The sequence below is a fragment of the Molothrus ater genome, chromosome 17 (assembly GCF_012460135.2).
Source record: "Molothrus ater isolate BHLD 08-10-18 breed brown headed cowbird chromosome 17, BPBGC_Mater_1.1, whole genome shotgun sequence".
In the NCBI taxonomy this organism is placed as follows: Eukaryota; Metazoa; Chordata; class Aves; order Passeriformes; family Icteridae; genus Molothrus; species Molothrus ater.
In genome coordinates this window covers 6434545-6462517 of record NC_050494.2, presented here as the reverse complement: position 1 = coordinate 6462517, position 27973 = coordinate 6434545, and the positions used below count along the sequence as shown (strand labels likewise).

At 45.0% G+C, this 27973-nt stretch overlaps 2 protein-coding genes across 4 annotated transcripts; one reads left to right on the top strand and one right to left on the bottom strand.

Annotated features, from left to right (window-relative positions):
- The first annotated feature begins 1459 nt into the window (after window positions 1-1459).
- TTPAL (alpha tocopherol transfer protein like) lies at window positions 1460-10828 on the top strand. Of its 3 annotated transcripts, none has more exons than XM_036395479.1 (5): window positions 1460-1508; window positions 2904-3356; window positions 4080-4273; window positions 6059-6169; window positions 6903-10828. In XM_036395479.1, the coding sequence occupies exons 2-5, from the start codon at window positions 2918-2920 to the stop codon at window positions 7176-7178; spliced, it is 1020 nt and encodes a 339-aa protein (XP_036251372.1). In that variant the 5' UTR covers window positions 1460-1508; window positions 2904-2917; the 3' UTR covers window positions 7179-10828. The 3 variants fall into 3 exon arrangements, with proteins under 3 accessions (XP_036251372.1, XP_036251371.1, XP_036251373.1); XM_036395478.2 differs by having other exon boundaries at window positions 1473-1539; XM_036395480.2 differs by lacking the exon at window positions 1460-1508 and adding an exon at window positions 1512-1570.
- Window positions 10829-11160: 332 nt separating this feature from the next.
- On the bottom strand, window positions 11161-19226 carry SERINC3 (serine incorporator 3). The gene is made up of 10 exons (XM_036395477.2): window positions 19144-19226; window positions 18507-18668; window positions 17874-18067; window positions 17040-17119; window positions 16218-16355; window positions 15227-15396; window positions 14420-14510; window positions 13848-14025; window positions 12806-13033; window positions 11161-12095 (listed from the first exon to the last, which is right to left on the bottom strand). Exons 1-10 carry the CDS (start codon window positions 19180-19182, stop codon window positions 11957-11959), a joined length of 1419 nt encoding a protein of 472 aa, XP_036251370.1. The 5' UTR covers window positions 19183-19226; the 3' UTR covers window positions 11161-11956.
- Window positions 19227-27973: the final 8747 nt, after the last annotated feature.

Genomic DNA, 27973 nt, shown 5'->3' with positions numbered 1-27973 from the left:
CCGTGCTGGTATCTCTCTTACCAGGCACAGCGCCACTGAAACATTTTCTACCTTGGAAGGGTGACCCCTTGGCAGAGAAATAAATGAGAGCTGAACCTTGTAAGCTGCAGAAGGGCCCTGGTTCCCACTGTGGGCTCCTGGGGCTCCCACTCTTTGTCCAGCTATCCTCGACTCCCTCTCCTGGCTGAGAAGGCGGCTTACAGCGAGAGAGGAGAGAGAAACCACCCTGCAGGAGGATGCTGAGCCTTTGCAATCAGCCTCTCTGGCCCTTCAGCTCTGGGGTTAAACGTGGCATTCCCCGTCCCCAGCGCTCCCCGTGAGCCCTTTGCATTGCAGCAAACCTGGGAGGGACCAGCTTTTTATTACAAATTCCATGCAGACAGGCCAGGCATCACCTCCTGTGGGATAATATAGTTTTCTGTCCTGTCAAAAAGCAAACCAAAGCCAAACTACCCAAAAATTCTCCTTTTATTAACATTTAGTCCTTCTGTTGTGGTTTAAATCCAGGATACAGCCAGGACATCTTTCGGGCCCTGTTTCCATCCAGCTGTGCTTGCCTGGAGCCTGATTTGAGGCTGCCCTAGCTCTGGTCAGTGATCCCACACCAGCTCAGGCTGGCAGGGACAGGCCCTGGGATACGTATTTGTATAGAAAATATATAGGATATATTTGGTTTTATAAACGTATATAGATATATAAATATATATATATTTATATATATTCATATTTATTTATATATTTATATATGTAAAAATAAAATGCATTTTTATATATGTGATTATATATTATATATAATTAGTATATAATCTATAGATAGTATACTTGCTGTGTTATATAATTACATATATTATATAACAATATTATATATTATGTACACACATAACATACATATATCCGTATGTACATGTAAGTGTACATGCAAGTGTATTTAAATGTGTATGTATACATACATATATATATATACATATATACATAATAAAAGTGTATTTCATACATAATACACTCTATACATATAAAATGTATTTTACAAGTGTAAAATGTATTTATAAAACGTGGTTTACAAAATATATGTATTATTTACATATATATATATTTGTGTGTAGATATATATGTATATGTGTATACACACACACACATACACACACACAGACACACACGTATCTATGCACATGTATGTGTATATATATAAAATTCTGCCTTCGGCTGGAGGCAGTGGCCGCGGTTGTCATAGAGGATGAGGTGGCACTGAAGGGCAGGTGTCCCTTCGGGGAGCGTCCCCGGGCCCCCTTCTCGGTGCCCGGAGCAGCCGCCACAGACGGAGGCAGCCCAGATTTCAGACCCAGGCCGAGCCCCACGGGGACCGGCGCCGCCGGAGCCTCCGGGCCCTTCCCGAGGCCGCGGCCCCACCCCGGGGCCATGGCGCAGGCGCGGCCCCCGCGTCACTTCCGAGCGGCCGGGGCCGTTCCGGGGCGGCGGGGCCGGGACGCGGCTGCTCCGCGGGAGCTCCGGTACGGGCGGACTGCGGGGCCGGGAGCTCCGGTACGGGCGGGCTGCGGGGCCGGGCGCTCCGGTACGGGCGGGTGCGGAGTCTGGGAGCTCCGGTACGGGCGGGTGTGGGGCCGGGCGCTGCTGAGTCGGGAGCTCCGAGGTTCCAGGTGCTGCGGTACGGGCGGGTGCGGAGTCTGGGAGCTGCGGGGCTGGAGCTCCGGTTCGGGCGGGTGCGGAGTCTGGGAGCTCCGGTACGGGCGGGCTGCGGGCCCGGAGGCTGCGGGTCCCGGAGCTCCGGTACGGTCGGGCTATGGGCCCAGGAGCTGCGGGACCGGGATCTCCGGTGCAGGCGGCCTGCGGGGCCTGGCGGGCCCTGGCAGCCCCCTGGCCCCTGTGCCCCGCTCCGGCGGGGTTGGTGCTGCCCAGCCCACGCCGTACCCCGCGGGTACATCGCTCCCTAGGAGCGGTGCCGGGGGCCGTCCCGAGCACCTGGGGAAGGGCAGGGAGGCACTGAGGGCTCTGTCAGTGCAGGAGGAGGGCGGCTATGGTGACAAGTGTCCCTGTGGCAGGCGGTTCCGTGTGGTGTGCTGTGGGTGACTGAGTGCCAACAGCTCAGCAAAATAAAGCCATGTTTCACTGCTAGCCCCAGGTCCAGCTAGAGGAATTATGGCAGGCTCGTGATGTTCTAATTTTTACTCATCTCTGTCCAGTTGTGACTGGATTTAGAATTTCAGCTCCCAGGTCAGACATATTGACATCACACTGAAAAGTTAGAACTAAATTAAGGTAGCCTCAGTATCCATGCAGTGCTGGCGTAAGAGTCTGCAATTTTCTTACCTGCTCATCCAGTCTGTGCAGTGCAGCCATTTCTTATATTCCTGAGTGCTGCTCCTCCTGAGTTGCCCAAAACATTCCCCTGGGCAGAGGTGTTGGCATGTGCTTGCCAGAGAAGTTAAGGAAAACACCTGGCTGTCTGGGCTTAGGTGGGGGAGCTTCTCAGAAGAGAGTGTAATTCAAGTGTGAGAATCATGAGAAACTGGGATCTTTGCTTTGCTTTAGTTTTCAACTGCTTTAGATTTCAACTAGACATAGGAAGTAAACGTTAAAGCAAATTAAAATTCTGTGCTTTGCAGTGAAGGTGTGTAATTCTGTATTTTAACTTTAATTGGTTAGGTTTCACCCAAGGTAGCACTCTACCTGCTAGGTAGGATAAAGAGATTAGAGTAACTTGCACTTTCTAATCCTGGTAGGAGAATTAAAATGAACCTTGTGTCTTGGTTGTAATGCTGGTTTTGGAAAGGAAGCATCTTCAGTTAGGAAACAGAGGGATACAGAAGATAATAAATATGTAAACAGTCACTGTGGTTGTAAGTCTGTGGGTTTGTTTGTCACGTGCAGCACTTGTTTTTTGACAGATTCCTGCTGCATTATGTCAGGAGAGAGCGACTGCACCAGGACAAGTCCGTCAGCAGGGTCTCCATCGGACAATGAGCTCCTGCCAGACCGGCCAAAGTATGTCTGTACCCTGTCTCCTGATCTTGTTACCAAAGCCCGGGAGGAGCTGCAGGAGAAGCCTGAATGGAGGCTCCGTGACGTGCAGGCCCTCAGGGATATGGTGTGCAAGGACTATCCCTCCCTGGGGACCTGCCTGGACGATGCTTTTTTGCTGAGGTTCCTCCGAGCCAGGAAGTTTGATTACGATCGAGCTCTTCAGCTCCTGGTGAACTACCACACCTGCAGGAGGACCTGGCCAGAGGTGTTCAGTAACCTGAAGCCATCTGCAATAAAGCCTGTCCTGGAGTCAGGCTTTGTCACTGTGCTGCCTCACCGGGACCCGCAGGGACGTCACGTCGTCTGCATCCGCCCAGGTACTCAGTCCTGAGTGTGTCTGTTCCCCGTCCTCGAGGTGTGTCTGGGCCAAAAGCCTGTTCCTTGCTCTGCTCTGAGCAGTGCTGACTTGCACAGAGTATGTGGGCTCTCTCAAATTCGAAAAGCTGACTGGGGAAGGGACATGCTGGTCCTTAGCCAGCATTATTCCAGTTCCTTTTCCTGTGTCAGCAATAAGTGCGGTCATGGCAAAATGAAAATGCAGTGAGGTGGGTCGATGAAATTTTTCAAGGAAATATTTCTCAAGGAAAATTATTATGCAGTCCCTCAAATTGAAATAGGGCTGTGGGCCTACCCTTAGAAGCACATAATGTTTTTACAATAAGCAGAGAGAGAAACCTATAGCTCTGACTCCTGTGTAAATAATCAGAGTCTTTCATGTGCTTTTGGTGCTGCCAGGCTTGCTGTAAATTTCTCTCCATTCATTCTCCTCTTTTCCATTTACCTGCCTTCTTTCTGAGCTGAAACTGCTATTAATGAGCTGTGCTGGGTGGAGAACGGGGTTCTTAAAGCCATTGCCTTTGCTCCCTGAAGTAAACATGAGTTGCCATTTACCTCTTGCTTAAGAAAAGCTGCTCTGAACTAGAACTGTGGCTATCCAGAGTAACTTTTGAGTCCAGGAGAACAGAAAATCAGTTTTTTGGAATGTGTATTGTTAGCTTATCTTCACTCTCCGACTTACCATCCCTGTCTTGTAACCTCAGACAGATGGACACCCAGTAATTATCCGATTACTGAGAACATTCGTGCCATATACTTAACCTTAGAAAAACTCATTCAGTCCGAAGAGACCCAGGTGAATGGAATTGTAATCCTGGCAGACTACAAAGGAGTCAGCTTATCTAAGGCGTCTCATTTTGGTCCTTTTGTAGCCAAAAAAGTGATTGGAATTCTTCAGGTAAGACCTGAACTGGTGGGAAAATAAACTTGTGCATTGTAAATGACTGCTGCTGTGTGTAGAGTTCTTGACTATGTCACTGCAAATGTCATCATCTTGGCTTTCCCTAGCAGAGTTAAACAATCTCTGCCCAACCAGTTTCTCACACCCTTACAGCCAACTTACCTCACTTGCCCCTTTTTTTGACTTTTGAATACCTAAAACTAAATTTGCATTAGAAATGCAGACTTTGAGTTGGAACAGACAGAAGCAGTTCTGTTGGGTAGTGGTAAGGAAGAAAGAGAGCAGAGAATTATAGTTAGAGATGAGACAGTGAGGAAATTGCCTGATATTTAAATGGTTCCTGTCAGCTGAGATGGAGCCAAGCATGGGGCAAGTGGAGGTTCCAGCTCAAGTGCTGCTGCAAAAATGTTAAGAGGACTTTTGAATGGGTGTGATTTGAGGAGGATTTCCATCCATGCCCTGAAGGCAGAGGCTTCTTTAGCACAAGAGGCATAATGAAAACAGCTCTGCCTGGATGTGTAGAAGGAAGGTGTTGGATTGCAAGTTAGAGCAAGGGTATAAACACGGTGAAGCTGGACAGACAAAATGGGAAGAGGAAAGGACTCAGGAGTAGCATGGCCAAAGTGGCTAAAGGTCTGATGATTTCATTTGATGTTGATACAGTCTGGAGGAGTGAGATGAGAAAACTTCTCTTGAAGGGGTTCATTCCATCATTACTTTTGTTCTGGCCTGAGCTGGTTACATCCTTTATTGTATCCATGGGATCAGGAAGGATAGGGTGAGTCAGGGGAGTGTAGAAGATGAGACTGCTGAGTTAAGGAAGGCCTTTATAAGAACTCAGTCCTTTACATTATGATCTAAATGCATCATTTAACTGTAAGCCCATAATTAATTTGTACAAATAAAGCCATGGGTGTCCTGCTGTTCCTGCTGGAAGATATTCACACAGCAATAGCTGGACTTGGAGAAGGACATAAAGGTATTGTGGAATATAAATGTGTTGCATCCAGCTTGCTGAGCTGCAGCTCCTGTACAGATGAGGTAATTGACTGATGTTCCTATGGAGAAAAATATTCCAGCAGTGCCTTTTGTCTGCTTTTCACTCCAAGCACTGACTGATTTGTATATGTAGAGCTTGTTATAGAGAAAAGAAACCTCACTGAGTCCTTAAGTGCTGATCATGAGCTTTTGCCTATGAAAAATATTTCTGCAAATAAATTTCTGCAGCAAAAATCCCATAATAGGAAGTGCTGCAATAGTGTTGTTTGAACTGGCCTGTATGGGAAACAGTGCTTCCTAGTGATATTTGATTCCTTCTTCACATAAAAACACATTTTAGAGTATCTTGGGCACCAAATCTTGTTGGATGCTGTTAGAAGCAGCCTGCTCTGGCACTGAGGGTGGTGCCCTCCTCAGGAGCTGCAGACATCACTTGGTGGCTGCATCCTTATCAAGGCTGGGAATACCCAAAGGACAAGGGTTATCTAAGTGTTTTTGTCAAGGGAGATAAACACCAACATTAGAAATGAAGATTTACTGACAGCAGTGTATTTTTTGATGGTTTTCTTGTCCCTTGATTTTGTTTTTATGCTCACAAGATGTCATCCTAGGACTGTTCTCTGTAACAAGCTGAATTTCTCTTGTATTGGTTTATGTTGGTACCTCAGATTAAAGTTGGGGAGCCAGTGGGTTGTGCTGGCAGTCAGTCTCAGAAAATTTTAAAAAGAGAAAGATGGCAAATGTTTTTTAAACTGCATTATAAAAATCTTCTTTACCCTTCAGGATGGATTCCCCATTCGAATAAAGGCTGTTAACATAATAAATGAGCCTCGTATATTCAAAGGCATTTTTGCAATCATCAAGCCTTTTCTGAAGGAAAAGATTGCAAACAGGGTAAGGATCTATGTGATTTTAACATTAATATTAATGTTTGTATGTTCCTTGCTTGGCCATTCTTAAGTAAAAAAAAAAAGAAAAATTATAATACTTGACAGTTAGAAAAATGTTGGTGCCATTTTACTTTCTGCTTTAAATTTTAAAAAATACACCTGTTGAGAAAATTCTCTGTGAGACAGAAACTTTGAGGAACTCAATACTGGCCAAATATTAATATGGAACTTTAGTACAGATGCTCTGTATCCAGGACATTATCCCTGTGGTTAATTATTTGGCCCAGTAGCACTTAGTTCATGTGGTGGTGTCACAGGAAAACTGTGTTGCCCCTTCCTTGCTCTTTTCCCTTATGCAAGGGTCCTGTGTGGCACAAGTGTCCTCTCCACAGGACTGTGGTTGCCAAGAATGATTTTTTTTTGTCCACAAGGATAAGTACTTTAAATCCCATGAGTGAACTTGGGAATGAACTGAATATGAAACCTGAGCCCAGGCACATGTCAAGTCTGTCTTGTTGGGATTTAATCTGCACAAGGTGTGGATTTTGTCTCAAGACTTCTCTCACTGGTGTGTCTGAATGTACCTGCCCACTGTTCTGTGCTGCCACTTGCCCATGAACACATCACTTCTTAAAGTTGTTCTTTAGCTCAAAATAAGCTTGTTAGCTGACTGTTCCAGCAGTTTGCTGCAAAGTGTTTGATGTGCACTTTAAAAACTCTTTTGCTTTCTCCTTCAGTTTTTTCTTCATGGCTGTGATCTGAATTCCCTTCACCAAAACATTCCACCAGTGATCCTTCCTGAGGAGTATGGTGGTACTGCAGGCAAGCTGGACATCTCTGCCTGGAATGAGCTGCTGCTGGCCTCTGAAGAGGATTTCCTGTATGATTTCTCAGAGCTGGTGCTGCCATGTGACAGCTCTCCCCATGAGCTGCTAGTGAGTGGGGATGCAGATGAAAAGCAGTGTGATGATTCCCTGCGAGGGATGAAACCTCAGCTCTATTACTGTTACTAACAAACCACTGGAGGGAAAGGTTTTCCAGCACAGTTAAGATCTGCTCTGCTAAGTGATGTTGTGAACTCTGCCTTACTCCTAAACCTGCAGTTTAGGGACACACTGCTGAGGCACTTTACACTGTAGAACCAAAGGAAGCTGGAGAGGGCACAATGGGGGCAGGGCAGAGTTCGGGGAGGGTAAAAGCAAAGAGCACAAGTTGTGTAGAAGACTTGAGGCTCATCAACCTCTGTGTGAATGGTGCCAACTGGCCTGTTCTTTCTAATGATAAAGGGAAAAAATTATTGCAGGTAGGTAAGCTTGACAATTTCTTGTCCCCACCCCACACAGGTGAAAAGTGTGGATGATTTATGAGCTTTGTGATTATCTGGTCTCTTCCCCTTCTGCAAACACCAGTAATGACAGACTGGTGAAAGAAAGAAAATGGCTTTTGAACCCTGCAAAATATAATTCTGTAGTGAAGATTGCTTAGAACCATAGAAGTCTTAATTTGGCCTGTCCTCTGTCATGTGGTTCAGATTGTGAGTTGGTGTTTCTGAAATATCTCAGTGAATATTTCTTTCAAATTAATACAGAACAAAATTTACTCATGAATACCTGTATGGAGATCATCTCTTAAACCTCTTCATAGTTGGAGGAACTGTGACTGATGGATTTACTAGCATAGCATCTATACCAAGGTTTATACAGCAGATGCAATCTTCATTTTCAGAAAACAGCACGTTTTTCAGATCATTGAATAAGGCTTTTGATTGGACAACAGCCTCAAATAATGAGGTTCAGGACCAAATAAAAGAAAGCTGTGTCAGCCACTTTCCCACATTGACAGTTCTTTTCTGCTTGAGATAAGGAATTGGGTAAGTACCTCATACCCAGGATGTGTGAGGAGGTTTTGTAGCAGTTGGCATGTGATGTATAGAAGGCAATACTTCATGTAGGACAGCAAGGTGCTGCTTTAGCTTATTACTTTGGGCTGAATTTGAGTTTTAAGTCTGTGAAACCAAATGCAGACAGGCTTTTTAAAAGGACATTCTTGAATTTCCTGATATTGTAGCATTTTGTTCACTGTGCTTGTCAGCTCTTCTGTGAAATGTTACAACTTGGTTTTTAACTTTGTTGACCTCTTTTGTCTTTGGTTGTCATGTTCCTGTATGAAGTTAGACTTGAATCATCTCTGTGATATTTACCCATAACTTGTATGCCTGTGCTTCTAGGTCTTTGTCTAGAGACAGAACTAACATTGATGTCAAAGCAGGGTAAGATACCTGTGTCTGAATAAGCTGTTCCCACTCCCCAAGTTAATTTTATTTAATGGTCTTGACTTAACTCTCAGCACACTCTTTGCACACATTTTTCTGCACTATAATGGTGTGGAGATAGGAAACCTCACGAGGACGAGGAAAGCACAGTCTGTTACTTCAAAGTGAAATAATTCACTATTTGGTGGAAAAGACCATCCCTTCTAATTGGGAACTTATCACTAGAGCACTTTCTCTGGATGAAATCTTGATTTAGTGCCAAATGTGATTATAGGCACCAGTTACGTTTCTGTAAATATAAAACTAAATTATCTTGAGGATCTCAGACACTCATTTTTCAAAGTGCCAAACTCTGTTTTGAATGTCTTTCTTCCTCTTAGCCCCCTTGCAGCATGACTGCACTGCCAAAAGGAGACTTCTGTAATGACTTCCTGACCTGGCAGCAGACCTCATCCTGGAACTAAGGGGTGGCAAATGCCATACCTGTCATCCTGACATTGTAAAGAGACTGGGTTCTGAAAAGGGTAAAACCATGAAGCTTTTTTTCTGTGTGGCAGTTCAGAATCTATAGGAGCAGCAAACTCATCACATGAAGAGTTGTAGATTAAAGGTGGGAAGAGATTAATTTCCCTCAGTGAAAGCATCTCGTTTTTCTTACCTTTACAAGTCAATTTTAACTCCTCTTTGGTAACTGTTACCTTTAGTGCAGGGAAAAAAACCAACTACCCTTTTCATCTACTTAAGGTAAAAGAGTACTGTTAGGCAGCTCCTCCTTTGTGACCAGAATATGCTCTCTGTTTTGCAGAAATTAATTCTGTTTTTTGCCACCTAGAAGCCAGTAGCACACAGCACCAGGACTTGGACAGATCAGTGGCTGCCCACACTGCTGAACTGCTAGAACAGAGTGATGCCTCTGTTGTTTTAGTGCCTCTTAATTTCAGTCACAATGTACCACTGAGAAAACCAGAATGGACCATTAGAGATGAAGGCCTCACTGATAATCTTTCCTTAATTATGTTGCAGGGTTAGAAGTGGGGGTATAGTGATTGTAGGAACAGCTCCTTTCATCCCCTTATGTAACTACTAGAGAGGGAAGTTGGATATTCAAAATTCAGTTTAGTGTCCTTCAAAAAGAAATAAACCTAGTGGTGTTCAGCAGAAGGCTGAGGAACCTCTACAAAACTCACCCTTTTTCAGGCTTTTATATTTTCTTGCATGCCTTCAATAAATCCACCTCACCCTCTTCTTTCCTCTGCTCACTAAGAATAAAGAATATATGATTTAAACATGATAAATGAGGTTCTAGGGTTGTGCTGGGTTTGGCTGGGGTAGAATTTTCTTCACAGGAGTTGGTGTGGCCCTGTGTGAGTGAGCGGCCATGGTGCTGGCTGGGCTTAAACCACCACAACTGCCAATGCTGAAAAGTGCCAGTCTTGTGCCTCCAGAATTTCTTTTTCTTAAAGCTGGCTTCTGGGCAGTGGATGTCAGGATGCTGAATTAAGCCAGGCTTTATCAGGCATCTGTTATTTCTAATTTGCTGTTCCTTGGCTTTAGAACTGAGGCAGGAATTTTTGCTGTGTCTCTAACCCTGAAGTCTCTCTAAGCAGTGCTTGGCATGTCCTACAGAAAGCACAGCTCTGGCTTTTGTGTGCCTGGCTACAGAGCTGAGAATGTTCTTTGAGCTTTAGCACTTAGTAGCAAAGACATCAGTTTGTTCCCAGAATTTCTCATGTTTGGAAAATAAACATTTGTGTCACGTATAGCATCTCCTTATCTGCAAGTTAAGAGAATAGCTAGGACAAGCTTATAGGAGGGGTAGATTTTTGCTTGGGGGTTGCTTGGTTTTTTTGTTTTTACAGCACTACAACCAATTTTTTCCTTCTTCCCACTTGAAATAACTTTCTTTTCCATGCTTATATATGCCTTTTCCAGTACATAAGCCATCCCTGCCAAATCAAATAGATAATAACGAAGGATACTTGAACTGCATTGGCATTAGGTGGCACAAAAGGTAGCTGCAAACTGTACATACAAGTACTTGAATTTATACTCTTGTAAATGGATGTTATGAGCCCTGAGGTATTTTCAGGAACTGGCTGAAGTATCGTTTTTGTTAGATCTTGTATCATTAAATCTCTTTAAATCTTAAGTATCATTTTGTTAAATTTATACCACTTTGGCTTGAATTAATCATTGTCTTATTCAAATATTCATTTTGCTTTCTGTTTGTGTGGGCCTAGAGGTGTTGGGTGGTTAAGTGTACATCTTATTTTGATAAAATTTATTTTTATATTGCATTTTATAATACAAAGTTGTCAAAAATGTGTAAGTTTATGATGCATGACTGAGTGATTAAACACATTGTAACAACTGCTCATTTGATATTTTCAATATGTTTGTCTTGTGTCATGTTGGGATATTTTATTGTAAATATCAGTAACAACACAGAAGTTCCACATTTACACATAATCACCACAGCACTGCATTAGCAAAATGTGGTGGAGAACAAAAGTTTACTTAAACTGAGCAACTTCAAGGAACAGGATTTGACACTCACAGACCACAGGCTCACACAAAATACTGTTTGTTTCAAAAAAATCTGTCACTTAGTATTTACTGCACAGATAAAACAACCAGTCACATCCACCTGGAGACTGCATGGGGTATTTTCCACTGGAGAAGGAACTGCTGCTTCTTAATACTTCAACAGAGCTGGGCCACTCTCAGTAGTTAGTTTGCTTTATTCAAATGAGTTTACAGTGCAAATGCATTAGAGCCAATAATAATAATTCCATGTATGTTACTTTTATTAAGCATATTGGACAACTGAAACCAATCAATCAATAAGCTCTATTTTCCAACATAATCATAAAGTTGATTAAGCTACTCATACACTTACCACTCCATTTGGCAAACATTCTAAAAAAGAAGTTACCACAGAAATTGCCTCTAAAAAAGGGCAAGTTTGTCTTAAAAAGAATTATGAGTTAACCAGTTTTTCAACTTCAGAGTTGTTCTTTTGGTGAGGAATAAGGGTGCTTTTTGCCACAACACAAAGTTTAGTAATTTAAATAAACTTTTCCTGTAAATAAACTTTAGCAGTGGAATGTAGAAATCAAGCAGCATGGCTTTAACTTCCAGAAACTGAAGCATGAGCAGAGTAGTGCATTATGCTGATTATAATTGCTCTTTAAAATATATTACTTCATATCTAACTAAATGTTAACTTCTATTCAGTAGAAGGTTGTGGCTTTTGGACAGAATAGATAAATTCTTTTGTGCTTTGACAGCACAGCTGTAGTGAATTTTTAAAATGCAGTAATAAGATAACCCTGGTAAAGGTTAAAATAGAAAGATAACTGATAATTTTGGTGCTGCATCAAGCATTATGCAATACATAACTGTCTATCCAACTGCATTTTAATACCAACATAAGAAACAGTAACTAAAGCAATAAATGAACATTTTGGCTGTCAGCAAAGAGTTCCCCACTGTTGTAAGCTCAGAAGGTGCAGGAACTTAACTGAAGTCTCTATTAGTAAGGACAAGAGGAGCCACTAAGGTCCAGAGATAGAGAAGCAGACAAACCCAGCTGGAGGTAATCTTCACCCACACGGCTGGCCACTTACTTGTCATGGTTTTGAAATCTGCATCAGGGCTAAAAAGTAAAAAAGTCCATTAGACTCAGAAAGCACTTCCCCCTGTTCCTTGGTACCTCTCTCATGAATCTGAAGTGAGGGCAATCCTTTGGGGCACTCCAATGCAAGAGCCTTTGTGAGAACACAGTGAGGCAACTAAGCCAGCAGTTTCCTGTGGCTCCATCACAGGCTGTGGTTCCTGGAACCCAGTTTTCAAGCCTGCTTGCCCATGCTGATGTGCTGCCATTCAAGGAAGTATTTGCTAATTTATACCATGTCCTGGGAGCAGTGGTTCTGAGCTGCAGCAGCAGAGGGCATGCCCAAGTGTTTCCAACAGATGTAGGAAATCCCACCTCTGATAAGCAGCACATAGGGCTGTCCCTGCACATCTTTCCCAGGATGGAGAGCCACTAACACAGCAGTTTAGAGGTTTGGCTTCTAACAAACTTTGCAGGAGGCCCCCTGAAACCAATTCCATGTGTATCCTTCCTGCTACTCCTCCAGCTGAAGAACAGCAGCCACACTTTCTGCCCTTGCAGCTCTGAAGTAGTGCCCTGGAACCACAGCTGCTGACTGCGTTGTGCTGCCTTCTCACACCTTAATTGAGTAACACTTAATTGAGAAGTCACAGCTCTACTGCAGCTGGCACAGAGAGAGCCCCTTCACCAGCCAGGCAGGAGGAGGAGTCTCCCATCCACACAGAACCCATCCCCTCCCCTCTGGCTCTTACCTGTACCAGTTGGTGAGTGTCATCATGATGTACAGAGAGGCGAGGAAGAGCATGAAGTGGAAGAAGGTGTAGCTGTACTGGACACCGTCCTTCTCATTGTCCGTGACACGGCGCACCTCGCCCTCCTCGGCCGTGCCACTGCCTGTCCCCACGCTGTCCTCCAGGATGGCAGTGTCACTGCCTGACAGGGTCAGCTTGTTCACCTGGCTGTTGCTTGAAGAGCGGATGCTGCAGGGTGACCCAAACAGAGACGTGGTTAACAACTCCTTTTACAGGCAGCAGTGTTTGATAAGCAAGCAAGCAATAGGCCACAATGAATGTATGGGACTAGCAAATCATCCATTTCGAAGCATAAGGAAATTTCTCCAACTGTTTTCATCCAAGCTTTTGTTAACTTAATTAAACAGCATTCCTAGTCCCAGATCATAGAAAGGTGTGGTTTGGAAGGAGCCCCAAAGATTATCTAGTTCCAATCCACCTGCTGTGGGCAGGGACACATTACACCTAGACCAAGCTGCTCACAGCTCCATCCAGCCTGGCCTTGAACACTTCAGGGATGGAGCACTCACAACTTCTCTGGACAACCATTCCAGTGCCTTAACACCCTCACAGTAAAGATTTTTTTCCTAATACTTAATCTAAACTTACTCTTCCAGTTTCAATCCATGACCTTGTAAAAGTCTCTCTCCATGGTCCTTGTAGGCTCCCTTCAGACACTGGAAAGCCACAATTAGATCACCCCAACCCAAAACCTTCCTTTCTCCAGGCTGAACAAGCCCAGTTCTCCCAGCCTTTCCTCACAGGAGAGGTGGTCCATCCCTCCAATCATCTTGTAACACATGTTGTTCTGTTATCTGGATTGGGCTGACAAGGCTTATCCTCATGCACAAAGCAAAATGCAGGTTTATGAGCCACATTTGGCCTCAGGCCTGAGATGGCAGCTGGCTGTGAATAAATGCAGGTACATTTTGCACTAGACCCAGATTCAAACAAAGGAGGCTAACCCCAATTCTTTACCACTGGATTGCAGTGCAGATCCTACCTGGAGTACAAGAGGCAAAGGACAAAGATAACCAGTCCAACAACACTCTGGGCATCCCACCACTGCAGGGACTTGGGTGGAGCAGGAGTGGCAGGAGGGACAGTGGCATTGGCTGGAACAGCTGTGGGTGCAGCGATCTGGGTGATGATGTTCAGCAGACTGGGGTTACAGTTTCTTTCTGAAAGGCATTTCAAGGCAGATTAGAGAGATGCCAGCATGTAGCTAAGAAAAGATGACAAGATAAACTTGCAATTTTTCATTCCTTTAACTGCTGATCTCTTTGATTCTCCAGAGGCAGAAATTGCCTGCAATATTTTTCCTGCCTGTGAACTAGACTAGAGTACAATAAATAAATAACATCAGAATGCCCTGACACTGTTTCTTTTTTCCCTCCCTATAACACTCCAGTTTTGTTCTGCAAAGAGGCATTTTGATGGTTTCAGTCAAGTCAGGTTTTCAGCCTCACTGGATTTGATTTGAACAGATCAGCAATTCCCACAGAGTGATCTGTAGTAACCATCAACCTCTGCTTTCACACCAAAATATGTGAGTCAAGACAGAGTGCTGCTTACCAGGCTCATTGGACATGGCTGCCCAAGTGAGGTACATGGTGTAGAGCGTGATGACAGAGGACTGGAGGAGGCCAGAGCGAGGCTGATGTTCCTGTTCCAAAGCAGAAGAGCAAGCCAAGGTCAAAAGGGCAAGGTTTACCTGGAGTTGGAAGGTTTTACCCCACTACCACAGATGAAACTATTACTAGCATGAAAACCATTGCTACTGGGCTTTGTTCTATGTTTGAAAGACTGGAAGAAATTCCTTAGAGTTATGTAATTTATGCAAAAAGCAACTCAAACAGAGAAAGAAAAAGCAAACCAAATCCTTTTTTTTGTGCCCAAGACTCAGTTACAGGCTGTTACTGAGTTAATCTCAACCTTTTAAAACAATTTTGTAGATGTGAGTCTAGCATGTGATGTGAGCAATACCAGTTCAGAATCAAGTAACATGCAACTTTCCTCTTATATTAAACAAGTTTACCCCTAATTTCAAAGCCACAGTATTAAGCAAATAAATCTCCAGCTATTTTGCTACTCCCTAACAGATTCCTCTGTTCTGCCAGGGCCTTCACCACTAAAACCATGCCAGCAGTCCTCCACATGGAAACAAAGTCCAAAACCATGTTAGCTAAAAAAAGCCCCTCTTCAGGAAATGTGTCACTATGTAGTAAAATGGTTTCAGAGCAAGATTTTATTTTTAAGTTGCTAACTAGCATAGCTATGATAGCCAAGTTTTAAAGTTCTTATCTCTGACTGAACTGCTACTACATCCTTCCCATTTCCCTGCTTGGTATGTCAGAAGAAAAGAGCAGAGAAAAGTAATACCTGAACTTTTGGAAGGATAGAAACAATGGACACAGTAATGCACAGGATCATGTTAAAGCTTATGAAGAACTTGTTCTCAGCGCAGGCGTCAGGCTTCGTGTAGAAAACGTAGAAGAGAATGACAAAAACCAGGGACAAGGCATAGAACAGGCTTGTACAGGACAATAGAGCTGGAGGGGAAAAAAATTTACATTACACATACAGTTTTAGTAGTACATCTGAGATGGCTTAATATCCAGCTAACACTGCAAAAAGACACTCTTTCTTCCTCACCTGGCAGCCTGGGTCACAAAACCAGACTAGGAGAGTGCATTTTTGTAAGGTATGGCTAAATTTCTGCTTGGGCTCACTAAGCAGCTCAGAGAAAGGCTGCCATCAGGGGAACAGGACCTGCCTCTCAGCAGCAGTTTAATTAGTGTAACTGGTATCAGGCCACAGTGGCATAATGAGAGAGTGCTTTTTGCACACTTCTCATGGACATTTACCTGCCCTAGATTCCTGTGCTTGAGGTCACCCATTTTTGTTTCCAGTCTGTTCTTTGTAAGAAGCTACATAATGCTGTTGCAGCACTCTTAGCTATGAGCTAAGAACCACAACAATTAGCAGTTTGTAATTAGTGGCCAGCTGGGGAGCAGGCACCAAGGCACACTCAGTGTGGCACTGCAGCCACTGTCACAGACACAACTGAGCTCCTGGGGACACAGCAGAGCTCAGGTTTGAAGATAACCAGGCTCTGAGCTCTGCACACACCCTGCAAACCAGGCAAGTGTGGTTTATTAGGACTGTCAGATGTGCTACTCACAAGCCTAAAATATTTCACATTTTATGGAACAAGAAAAAGGAAACACTGCTGTTATTAATTTCAGGAGTTTACAGCAGTGACTCAGGGACACTGTGCAGTTTAATTCTAGGTATGTCTGCAAACCAGTAAATGATATTCTGCAGGGTACTGGCCAGTACAAACAAATTCTTTACAGGCTAAGATTCTTACCTGCATACCAGCATTTGGAATTCCCCTCTTCCATCTTCTCAACCCAGCTCTCATTCCAAGAGTGAGCAAAATCCACAAGCAGAACCAACTGGATAAGAATGAAGCAGAAGGCTCCAGAAACACCAATCCAAAACCAAGCTAGAAAAGAGTGCAAGAAAAAAGGGTTAGCTTTCATCATCTGGATGCTACCCCTGTTTAAAAACAGAAAAAGTCTTGATTATACTGCAAACAAAAAATGAAAAAAACTGAAACTGTAATTAGAAATGCTGTTAATGACTTTGCCTCAATCTGGAGCATGGAAGGAATCCAGCTCTTCAGGGATGCAGCCAATGCTGGTCAAGCTGATCATGGGGATGTTCAGCCCAACACATTTTCAGAATGAGGCAACATCTAACATGTGGCATCTTTGTGTACATAAGTGCCATCATGCCACATTTCTTTGAGGGTCAACAACCTCTTTAGGTTTCTCTGATGTGGCCAGACAGTAGAGGTTTCCCACAGAGATTTTTCAGAGACTCTAGGGAAGTATTTAGTAGTTGTCAGTGTCCCAAGTTGCCCCCAGTCTAGTGTCAGAAGATCAGCTCAGTAGTGGCTGTGTCATGAAGTAGAAAATTATTAATAATCAAAACCTATTAGGTTGAAAAGGGATTTCTTATTGCCATAACTTCAGCTGGTCACCAAAATACTGGATGGACCAAGGTACTCCAACAAAAATGGGCAGAAGCTACATCTTCTACAAAAGAACTTTCAGTATTGCCAATTAATCTGTGAAAAGGATTGACCTTATACAAGTCAGAATTCCATGGTGAACATCAACTGTACCTCTTGTGAAAGGCCCTTCAGGGATATAAAATGCTCCAACCATGATAGCCACGATGGCAGCTATTTTGAAGAACCAGAACCTTTAAAAGAAGATAGAAATCATAAATATTGGTCTTACTCCACACACAGTGAGTTCCCACACAGCAGTCATGTGCTGTTACATGATCTGTAAGCAGCTTGGTCCTGCTCCAGCCAGGGCTTTGGATCATATGATCCTGTTGACCAGGGAGGTTGAGGACTTCCCATTCCTGGAAGTGCTCAAGGCCAGGCTGGATGGGGCTCTGAACCACCTGGCCCAGTGGAAAGTGCCCCAGCCCACAGCAGGGGGTTGGAAGTGGATGGTCTTAAGGTCTCTTCCAACTCAAACCACTCTATAATTTTATGATTCTATGCTCTCCAAAGGTCCCTTTCCAATTAAATGACTCTATGATGATTCAGTCATCCAGCCCAAAACTAACTCAGTTAAATCAGGGAATTGGAAATCAGAAACCAGTTTCTGCTGGCTGGGTCAGACTGGCCTTGAGAATGACCCAATGAGTGCCAGAGGCAGCACAAGGTCAGAAATATAAACCAGCTGCAATCTGACATCTCTATGGAAACACAGAGCACTGCCCTTTTGGTTACTCCACCTCAGTGTGGCACCCTCAACCAGCACACTGAACATCTTACATAAATAGGGAGCTTTTAAGGAGCCCAAAGCACTACTCTGTACTGGGTCCAAAAGAAAGCTGAAGCTGTCTGTGTATGCATAAAGGAATTTCCACTGTGCTCAGCAGAGAAGCTGGAAGGAGGAAAGCAGCTGGAAGGAAGGGCAGCCAGCTGGCTCACACATACCCATTGTGTATGGAAGCTCTGGGGTCGTTACTGGTTTTCACTTCTATCATGAGCAGGGAGAGGAGGAAGAAGAACACGGCCATGGCAAAGCTGACACGATAGACAGCTCTGTACCCCACAAACACATCACAGCTGACAAAGCCCTCCAGGTGGGGGATCTGGGTGTGGAGCCCATCGTCACAAAATCCGGGTATCTGGGTAAAGATAAATTCACATTCCACTGTGAATTTACATTTCATTGTGAATTTATGTCTGCATTTGCAAGGCCTTCAATCAACAAACTTCAGAGGAAAAAAAACCTTGTGCTCAGACCTCATTATCATCTGTCTCTCCCCATGTCAACACTCTTCACCCAGGAAGATTAAGATACCACAGCAGCAGGCCTCTGATAACAACTGACAGTCTCCAGGTCTGGTCAGATTTCAGAGACCAGGCACATACTAAAAAGAACATTCACAGAATTTGCTGTTTCAGCCAGAAGCCATTCAGTACACCCAGCCTCTTATATCAGGAACAAGGACACTTGGGTGTTTGTGTCTCACACATAATCCATTCCAAGTAAAGAAAATCAATAGTCACTGGCACAAGTAATGGCATTTAAAACAGTCAGAAAAAGATTTTCCCCCTCCATACCTTTTTCAGCTGCTCTTCCATGCCTGGTGCCAGCATAATGCAGGCAAGCGCAGTGCTGAGGAGGAGGAGGAAGGCATAGATAAGTCGTGTCACTGTCGAATTCTTGCTGTTGGGGCAACATCGGCACAGCAAACACGAGGCACCGCTGCACAGACAGGGAATCTGAAGGGCACAGAAAGGAATAGTAAGGGCATTCCCCTCGAAGCTGACACCTGCGCGTTAGGCGACACCGAGAGGAAAACCCGAGTCGCATTTAGAGACACTCCACTACCGGCCCGCACAGATAAGCCGCTAATCGGTGTTTTTGTCAGCGCGTTTGCGAACACCCAGAGATAAACGAGTTTATCGGCCCGGGCTGCCCCGGGCCTCGCCAGGGCGGGCCCCATCCCCCAGCCACCCGCTTTGGCAAGGACAGGGCCGGCTCCAGCCGGGCACCGCTCTGCTCCGAGGGGCTGGAGCCGCCCCGGCTCCGGCGGGCCCGGGACCGCGCCCGCGGGGACTCCGCGTGGTTCCACCCCGGGCCCGACGCGGGCCGCCAGCGGAAGCACCGCTCCGGGCCGGCCGCGCTCCCCGGGATGTGAGGGGAGGTTTGGGGTGTGAGGGGCAGGCTCGGGGCGGGAGCGGAGCCCGCACTCACCCAGCTGGCCAGCGAGCAGACCCCGAGCACAGCCCCCATGGCGCCACCGCCGCCGCCCTCCGCCCGCTTCCTGCTTCCGCCCACTGCCCGCGGCCGGGGGCGGTGCCAGCCGGGCTCCGCCCCGAGCCGCCGCCGCCGCCGCTCATTGGCTGCTTCCCAGCGCGGAGACGGCCGCCCGCCAATGAGAAAGCGCGATGCAGCCGCGCGCCGGGGGGAGGAGCGAAAGGGTCAGCGAGGGCAGGGGCGGGGCGATGTTGTTTATCAACACTTCTTCCGCCTTTGCCGAGGTAAAGGGAGGACGCTGATTGGTCAGAAGGGCAGTGAATGGGCGGTTCCTACAGCGTGACAGCCAATGAGTGAGGCCGCTGGGCAGCAGGGCAGCCGTTCCATAGCTGCCCGCGGCCGCTGGGGGCGCTCGCCGGTGCTGGGGCGCGCAGCCGTTGCCATGGCAGCAGCGCGGGTGGCGGGCACCAGCCTGCACCGGGGGATTGGCACCGGGCTGGCACCGCCCCGCCCGGCATTGTGACACAGCGCACCGCCTTTCCCTTCCCCTGGGCACCAGCAGCCTGCAGGGCGCCTGGACGCGGGTCCTGCCCCGGGTGTCTCCAAGCCCTCGGGCCCACGGGGCACGCCCGGCGCGGTGACAGGCGTCACCGCCCGGTGAGTGACACCCGCGTCACCGTGACTCACCGGCGGCACCGCCACGAGCGGGGTGCCGGAGGAAGCGAGCCTTCTGCCACTTCATGTTGAGCCTGTGGGGACCGTGGTGCGAGCAATGGCCGCGGCCCGGGGGCTGGCGACACTGCTGTCACCTGCCCTGCCAGGGCGTCAGGGACCTGCCCAGCCTCTCGAAGCTGTTTGAGCCTGGCAGAATGTGAAACTCATTCCCACTCTTGAGCGATCGTGGTAACACACACACAAGTGCTTGTGCTCCAGAACTCACATCCCACAGAATGTCCCAGGGTGGGACAGATCCATCAGGATCATGGATCATCTCACTGCCCTGAGAATCCCAGAACTCACATCACACAGAATGTCCCAGGGTGGGACAGATCCATCAGGATTGTCGCTATAGGACACGAAACAACACGAGTGCACGCGTTGTTTTTAAGGTGAAGAAAAGGGAAGTTTATTTTCTGATTCTAACGTTTATAGTTTTTCAAAAGTGACAGTGGATTGGAGGGTGAAAGTGCCACCTCTCCAATGACACTGGACAAACTAACAGTTGATCAAATTTCTCTTCTTCTATGAAAGAATGCAAAACAATAAGTTATTTACCGAAAGTGTGTGAGAAAGTTCGTTACAAGAATGTAAACATCAGAAGGCTTAGAAAATCTTAAAAAATCAGGGTGACACAGGATCATGGAGCCCAGCTCACAGCCCTGAGAATCCCAGAACTCACATCCCACAGAATGTCCCAGGCTGGGACAGCTCCATCAGCATCATGGAGCCCAGCTCACAGCTGTGCATGTACAGCCCAGCAATCCCACCATGTGCCTGGGACTGTTGTCCGAACACTCCTTGAGCTCTGGCAGGCTTGGGGCAGTGACCACTGCCTTGGAGAGCCTGTCCCAGCCTGTCCTTTGGGATGAAGAACCTTTTCCTAATACCACTTTGCTGCCCCTCTTTAACTTTATGACTCACTGAGCACTGTCCATGATTTTTGCCCTGTAGTGTTGAACTCTGGGTAGAAGTGGGAAAGCTCAGGAGCTTTTCAAAGGTGGAGTTTCTCAAGGTGACATTTCTAGAGCAGTTCACACCTGGCTCAGTTCACACTTGGAAGGTACACAGCTGCAAAAGCTGCAGGTGGGCTCCTTTAACTTGGGAGAAGAGGAAGGTGGAGGAGCCAGGTGAAAGGAGATGTTGTTCTGCAGCTGCCCAGAGCACGGTGCTGGGTCTGGATTCCCAGCACAATGCACAGGCTGCAGCCTGGGGGAGTTGGAGAGGGACAGCTGAGTGATTTCACTCCTCCTCACAAACGTCTGGGAGCAAATGAAATGGATGAGAGTTGGCTGTGATGATGTAACAGCACAAGGATTTGACAAAAGTTTGCACAGAGGTTTAGGAAAGCAGTTTGCATTGGTTTTAATTGGCATTAGTGTTGCACAATATCACAGGGCAGAACTGACCAGCTGGGGTTACAGGATATTTTCTGGCTGTAACAGTTCCAGCTATTGCACATCACTTTACACTCTGTCAGACCCTTCACACAGTCCCTGCTCCCAAAAAACCTGCTTCCATCACAGAAAGCACTAATAATCAGAATGACAGCTTTAGTGCCATCTGAAATTGCCAAGAAATGACAAAGAGCATCCAGTAAACCTGCCACTTATTTTCCACAGCAGTTTTAACACTCAGAATATATGAACACTATGTTAGCAGTATCATCTCTTGCAATCAGCCTTATTCATGAGGACATACAGGCTTCTTTCAGAAAAAGGTCACTCCATAAATCATTGTAACTGTGCTTCTTTCAGATAATAGATGAGCCTTTACTTTATTGCTGATGTATTTTTATTACCCTTATGGTTGCACCAGCTGGATCTCTAAGAAGGCTTTTGCCATATCCCTGCTCCCTCACTGTTTGTTCCATTGAATATACGCAGAATAAAGGCACAATCACAAATTCTGTGTTCCCAGTAATCCTGGGCAAATAACTCCAATACATTAGAATATTGTGTATTAGTAATGCAGCGATGAAACTCATCTAAATCTTGAACCTGCAAGTGTTTTCTTCTCAGGAAATTTATGAGACAAATAGTTTTGTTAAGTACTGGTGATCCTCCACTGGGTTATGCTGGGCACAGACAAAGGATGCAGATAAAAAGCTTTTTCCTTCCACTGTCCACGTAACAAGAGATTTGCAAGTGCTCATTTTACTTCCCAGCATAAACCCCCTCTGATTCTGCATCACATCACCTAAACCCCTACATGTTTAACAGGAGATAAGGATGAAGTCAGCCTAAGGACTGTCAGCTCTGGGAACGAGACAGGATGTGGCAGGAGGTTATCCTGGTTTGTACAAAAATACCCTGCTCTGGTTTGCTAATCAGCTCTGGCAGCAGAAAGAAATGGTGCATCCCTTCTGTATCTATACATTACATCCCATACATATGTGAGCTGAAATGCCTAGAATAAACCCCTTGGAATTAGGTAATATTTAAAGGAAATGTGTCAGATTTAGTCATTTGAAAGCAGTTCTCTGCAGTTCCTTTGTGCAACTGAGCTCATAAAAAATTGTCACTCAAGCTTGTGCGTTAGTGCTATTCTTGTTACTCTCAAGGGTCTCCTTTCTGTGATAACAAAAACACAGAATTTTTCTTGATCTTCCCCTAAGTATGTGAGAGTTCCTGCTTTGCATGGGCTGTGTTTTTGCAGGTAATAGATCACACAGACACATTATAATTGAATAATCCTTTGACCATCCAGAATCTTTCAGTCAGGCAATGGGAAATGCAACTTGGAATGGCTGTGCCAAACTGTCTGTAAAAATTTAAAAATTATAATCAGACATTGTCTGTGTTTCTACAATAGCCTTGGCTTGACTCATATGCTGGTCTAAACATCTTACTGTGCTCTGACCAGCATAAACTTCCCAATTTAGATATATTGGCAAACCTTTCTAATATGATCCTCCTAATTATTTGACTTCTGTAAAGTGTTTAGCTTTAAGCTACATTTACATCTGTGCTTTGATTTGAGCTCCAGAGCATAAAGAATTACAGTTTTCTTGGAACAACTGTTTTTCCAGCTGTTTAGTCCAGAATTTGAGTTGAGCTCTGCCCAACTATTCGGCTTTTAAGCAGTGCTTTGAGAACAGCTATCAAAGCCCTCATCCATGAGGAGGTAAGTCATGAGATAATGGGCAAAATACTGCTATGGCTGGCACCACCAGTGGGTTTAATTAGTCTTTAAACAATCAGAGTTAACAGCTTCTACAAAATCACAATGCACAGCAGGGTAGGAAGTCCTGCCAAGTATAAATATTGTAAAGTTTGTGGATGAGTTTCAGTGGTGTGTGATCTCCCTGGGTGCTGTGCACAGCTTGCTCAGCACTGCCATGCAGACACCAGGGCCAGCTCTGCTGCCATTCCCTGGGGACACACAGGTGAGTGTCCCCAGGGGCCTGGCTCCTCTCTGCACACAGCCTGGCTTCACACTCACAGCCTCCTCATGTGACACCAAGAAAAATCAACCCACTCCATGCCCTCGAGTCTCCAAATGCACAAACTGATTTCTCTGCAGTCCTTTGCTCCTGATTTTATAAATCTCTTCTTCCCTTGACTGCGTGCTCTGTGACTGTATTAGCACCTGCCTCTGCACTTCTTAGGCTCTCTATTTTCCTATCATGTCATGGATACGTGAGTCATCTTATTTGTGATCTGCTGAGCTGAGTGAGAGTCATAGTAGAGTTGTGTGCTTCAAGGCCATTAGTAACGCAGCTAAAACTTGCATAATATATTCTTCTGTGTCTAAATCCCTGAGAGATTGAGTAACTGTTTTCTTTTTCACCCCAAGTGACTATGCAACTGGATGAGTCACTGCTGTTATGATAGAAGGAATTGTAATCTCTGTGTCTTTCCAGTTCTGTTTGGCCAGAAATTTATTTTATTGGACACCTTTGTTCAATCTCCTCTAAGTCTTTATATGTCACCAGAGACCTTTTCACTCTCTTCAGTTCACTTAAGATCATGTGCTCTGGTCTGGAAACTGCATTAGTTTAAGTTATTGGTGAAACAGATGGAGAAAAATGTTCACCTTAATATAATACCCTGGAATGATATTACTGAGCTCTTTCATCTCATTGTTTATGGAAGCATTCATGAAACTTAAATGTATTGAAAAGTATTTAAATAAAATTAAATAAAAGCTTATATTAAAAAACCCTGTAACAATAAAACATAAACAGAGATAGATTGGAAGAAATATTTTGCACAAAAGATCTGCAGTGACATCTGTGAATGAACCATGGAAGGCACTAGCAACAGATGGCTGGTAAAAAGGAGGAGGAAGTGAGCAGTTTCATGATAGGTGAATGTGGTACCCTGCAAACAGCACAGGGTCCCCAGGGGTGCAGGATCTGACCCAGATGGGGCTGGCACTGTTGGATCAGCCCCAGCCCTGGGCTGATGTCAGCTGTACCTGTCCCAGGTGGAGCCTTGGAGCCAGAGGCATTGCTGGAGATGGCACCTTCCCCATCCCAGCTCAGCAGAGCCAGCACCAACCCCTGCTCCCCTGGCAGAGCTGAGCTGGGCTCACTTTGGTGCTGGAGCACCTCATGCTGTGCAGGGTATTGAGGACCAGGCTCTTAAGTACCCACTTCAGGAGAGGGTAGCCACAAACCAAGCCAATCTTCCACTTGAGCATTGCCAAAGCATACTTATAAATGTTGCAGAGTTTATAGTTTCAAATGGTTTCATGCCTTTTCCTTGCTTGATATATTATCTTTTTATTCAGGCAGGATTTATTTCCCCTGTCTCTGTGACCCCATCTCTCCCCTGAGAGCCTGCACTGAAATCCAGCTGGCCAGCCTTTGTGTATCAGCAGAACAGCTTCTAGTGAAACAACAGTGGGAGGAAAAGTCAGGAATTTCTTGACTTAATCCTGCCTTGAGCAGCAATGAGTTGTGTGGCTTTAGGTGAGCCACAGGACTATGTGAGTCAATATGCAATATGAGAAAAGGGGCATATCCCAGACTCATGGCAGACTCCATTCATTCATCTTTAAATGCAGCTTAAAATCCTATGAGTGCCTGATCCAATTTTTTTTTCTTGCACTAAAAAGAGCAATACAGAATCATACTGGCCATGGTAATTTCTCTAGCTGGAGATTTTTTCCCCTTCTTTTCCATTGTCCCCCCACTGCTGCTTTCCAAGATGCTCTGAAGCCAGTGAAATAGTTCTTTCTCATAAATCTTTTAAATCATGTAAATCCTCCCAGTGTACCAGCTGACATTTCAGATGTTGCATTTTTGCATTTGTGCCAGGAAGCTTTGAGCATGTTACAGTTGCTTATGTTGTTATATTTTTTAAAGAAGGCAAAACAGTTCCTTCCTCTTGTGTCTCCAGCAGAGACTGTTTCTCCTTGAGAAAGGAGTTCACATGATCATATAGATGCGTCAGATAAATCCCTTCCCACGTTTGATATTTGCTAAGTTGAATGATTGTTATTCCAAAGCCATAGCTGGGATGGTTGTGTGATTTAACATCTCCAGAGCACTTTTTTCTTCTCTTCACAAGCTTTAGAGAAATAATCTAAAAACTAAAACCTTAAACTTAGAGAGACTCAGTAACCAAACGCTCTCAGCCGTGTTATCTTCATAAATATTTCTCCCTGTTTGTTTGTTTAAAGTTGGCCAAGAGTTCCAGAAATACTTTTCAGATAACCAAAATGGGCATCCAGCTCAGAAAGGAACTCTGTATTTAGAAACTCTGAAATACTACTGGGGGGGTGGCTGTGCTGTTAACTCTTCTCTGGTTGTTCTGAACCTCCGTGGCATTGGGGAATGAGTCATGACATTCTTCTTTATCTAACTGTCTTTCCCATCCCAGATTATTTAGAAGTAAAAGTGCACTGGGGAAGTCTAATCATACGATGCCATGCTAGTCACATCTCTGGGTTCAATAGAGCTGTTGCCCAAGAGGGTGTAAATCAAATGGTTTGCAGAAGGCAGTGCAGGGCAAGAACTGACAAGGCTCAGCATTCACAGCGTCCACATGCACTGGGGGCAGAAACAGCCACAATCTCAATCCTGGAAGGGAAGGAAGGGGAAGAACTGAGGGCTGTGTGTTGGTTTATCAGGGGATCTTACAACCAGCTTCCTGCTGCAGAGCACACTGGAGAAAGCTGAGCTGCAGATGCACGCAGCCGTTCTACAGCACGTCGAGTGTGTTGTGTTCCTGCCAACCTGAGCGTCGCCGTAGGAAACCAAAGGAGGTCACAGTGCTCAGCCTGATGTACCCAGGCGTCTCAGTGGCAGAAACAGAGTCATTTCCCCCTGCTGCAAATAATAGCTCAGTTCTGAATTTGTGGGTTTTTTGAGATAATGGCAGAAATTTCTTCTGACTCTACAGGACAATTTAACATTTTCAATTAAAAGGCGTGCTGGTATAACTGTATTTCCTACCTTGTTTTTCAGGGCTTGTGCAGAACCCAGTGCCTGGACCAGCCCACAGTATAGTTCTAGTGGGTATTTTCTTTTCTAAGCTGGTTTTTTCATGTATTTTGTATCATTACAGTCTTCAAACAATTTGATGCAAGATCCATCACGGCAATGCCCCTGTGTGTTTCAGTGTATGCCACACTAACAGTGGGTTCTGGCTGAGAAATAGTTCCTGCAAGAACTGAGCTCTCCCTCCAGCCAGTGAAGGTGGACAGACAGGATGAATTACTCCCTGATACCTGATCTACCACCCTTCCCTTAGTCCTGGCCTCTATTTACTGCCACGGGAACTTTGATGTCTTATTTTTAGAAGAGCTTTTGTGGTTTTAAAATTAAAGTCTGATTGTAGCTGGGTATTAATTTCAGTGAAAAAAAATAACGTGGAAAGCTTGACACACGCAGGTCAGCAAGAAACATGCTGGGCACTGGGAATATCAACTCAATTACCTGTCTGTAGGGTTTCAAATTTGCTTGGTGTTTTATGGTTAGGCACCAGCTGATGTGAAGATGTTGCTTAACTGAAGAGTCATTATTTACCATTAATAAAACTGATACCATGACAAATTCCTTATGGCGTAGATGTGCTATCATATCTTGGCAACGGTACCAGAAGAAATTATTCTGCCTGGCTTGCAGGCTTGTCTTCATTGTAAAAAGAAAAATAATGAGGCTGTAATTATCCAGCTTGGAACTAAACGAACCCAACGGAAAGTGCTGAATGATTAAAGATGACTCCTAACTGCTTCCCAAATGTGGCTGTGTGGATCCCATCACTGACAGTGCCAGCTCCTGGCTCTCTCTGGGCTGGATCCATGGCCAGGAGGCACAGCTCACTTGTTTGGACTGTGGTGGTGTCCCAGTTTGAAGCACCGTGGAACAAACAGTGGTAAATATTCCACAAGCCTTGCCAAAAATGACCTGCTTACATGAGGAAGTCAGCATGCAGCAAATTGGGATGAAATTCAGAGCACACAAACCCCTCCATATTGTTTATTAGGATAAAGAACCCTTTCACGTAGTGGTTTACTTTAAAATAATAATTATTTTGCACATGGGATCACACACTTCTCTCTGCAACATCCAACATTTCAATATCAAATTTATCAGGTTTCTGTAATTCTACATCTTAATTTTATCTAATAAACCAGTAGATTAAAGAGTCTGTTTTTCTCTCTTGTGCAAATAAAGATGGGAAAAGCAGGTCTGTTTTTCTATTAATTCTAGTTCTCAGTTTCATACAATTTCTTGCTAACCAGTAACACAACATCTAGCAGACTTACTTCCCAAATTAGTTCAGATACTGAAAAGCTGGTGACTCTTTGTCTTCAGGACAGAAGTGGTGTGTTTGCTGGAGCTCTTGGAGAGATAGGAATGAACTTCCCCTGCAATGAAGAGGCATAGAAAAATCCTTCCATGTGCCTAGCTGGCTCTTGTTCAACTCATCCTTGAAGACAGATGAGAGTCAATAATATTATTAATGATAAATTACAGTGCCTGGATACTTGGATAAATAATAACTAAAAGAGCCTCTTAGCCACAATAAAGTGGATTTTCCCTTCTGGTCACTCAGTTTGGGCCCTCTTTCCTGCAGGAAAGCAGGTAATGCTACTTCTTGTCTGACCTGCAGGATCTCGTGCTGGTTGCCATAGAGATGGAGAGCTGAGACCC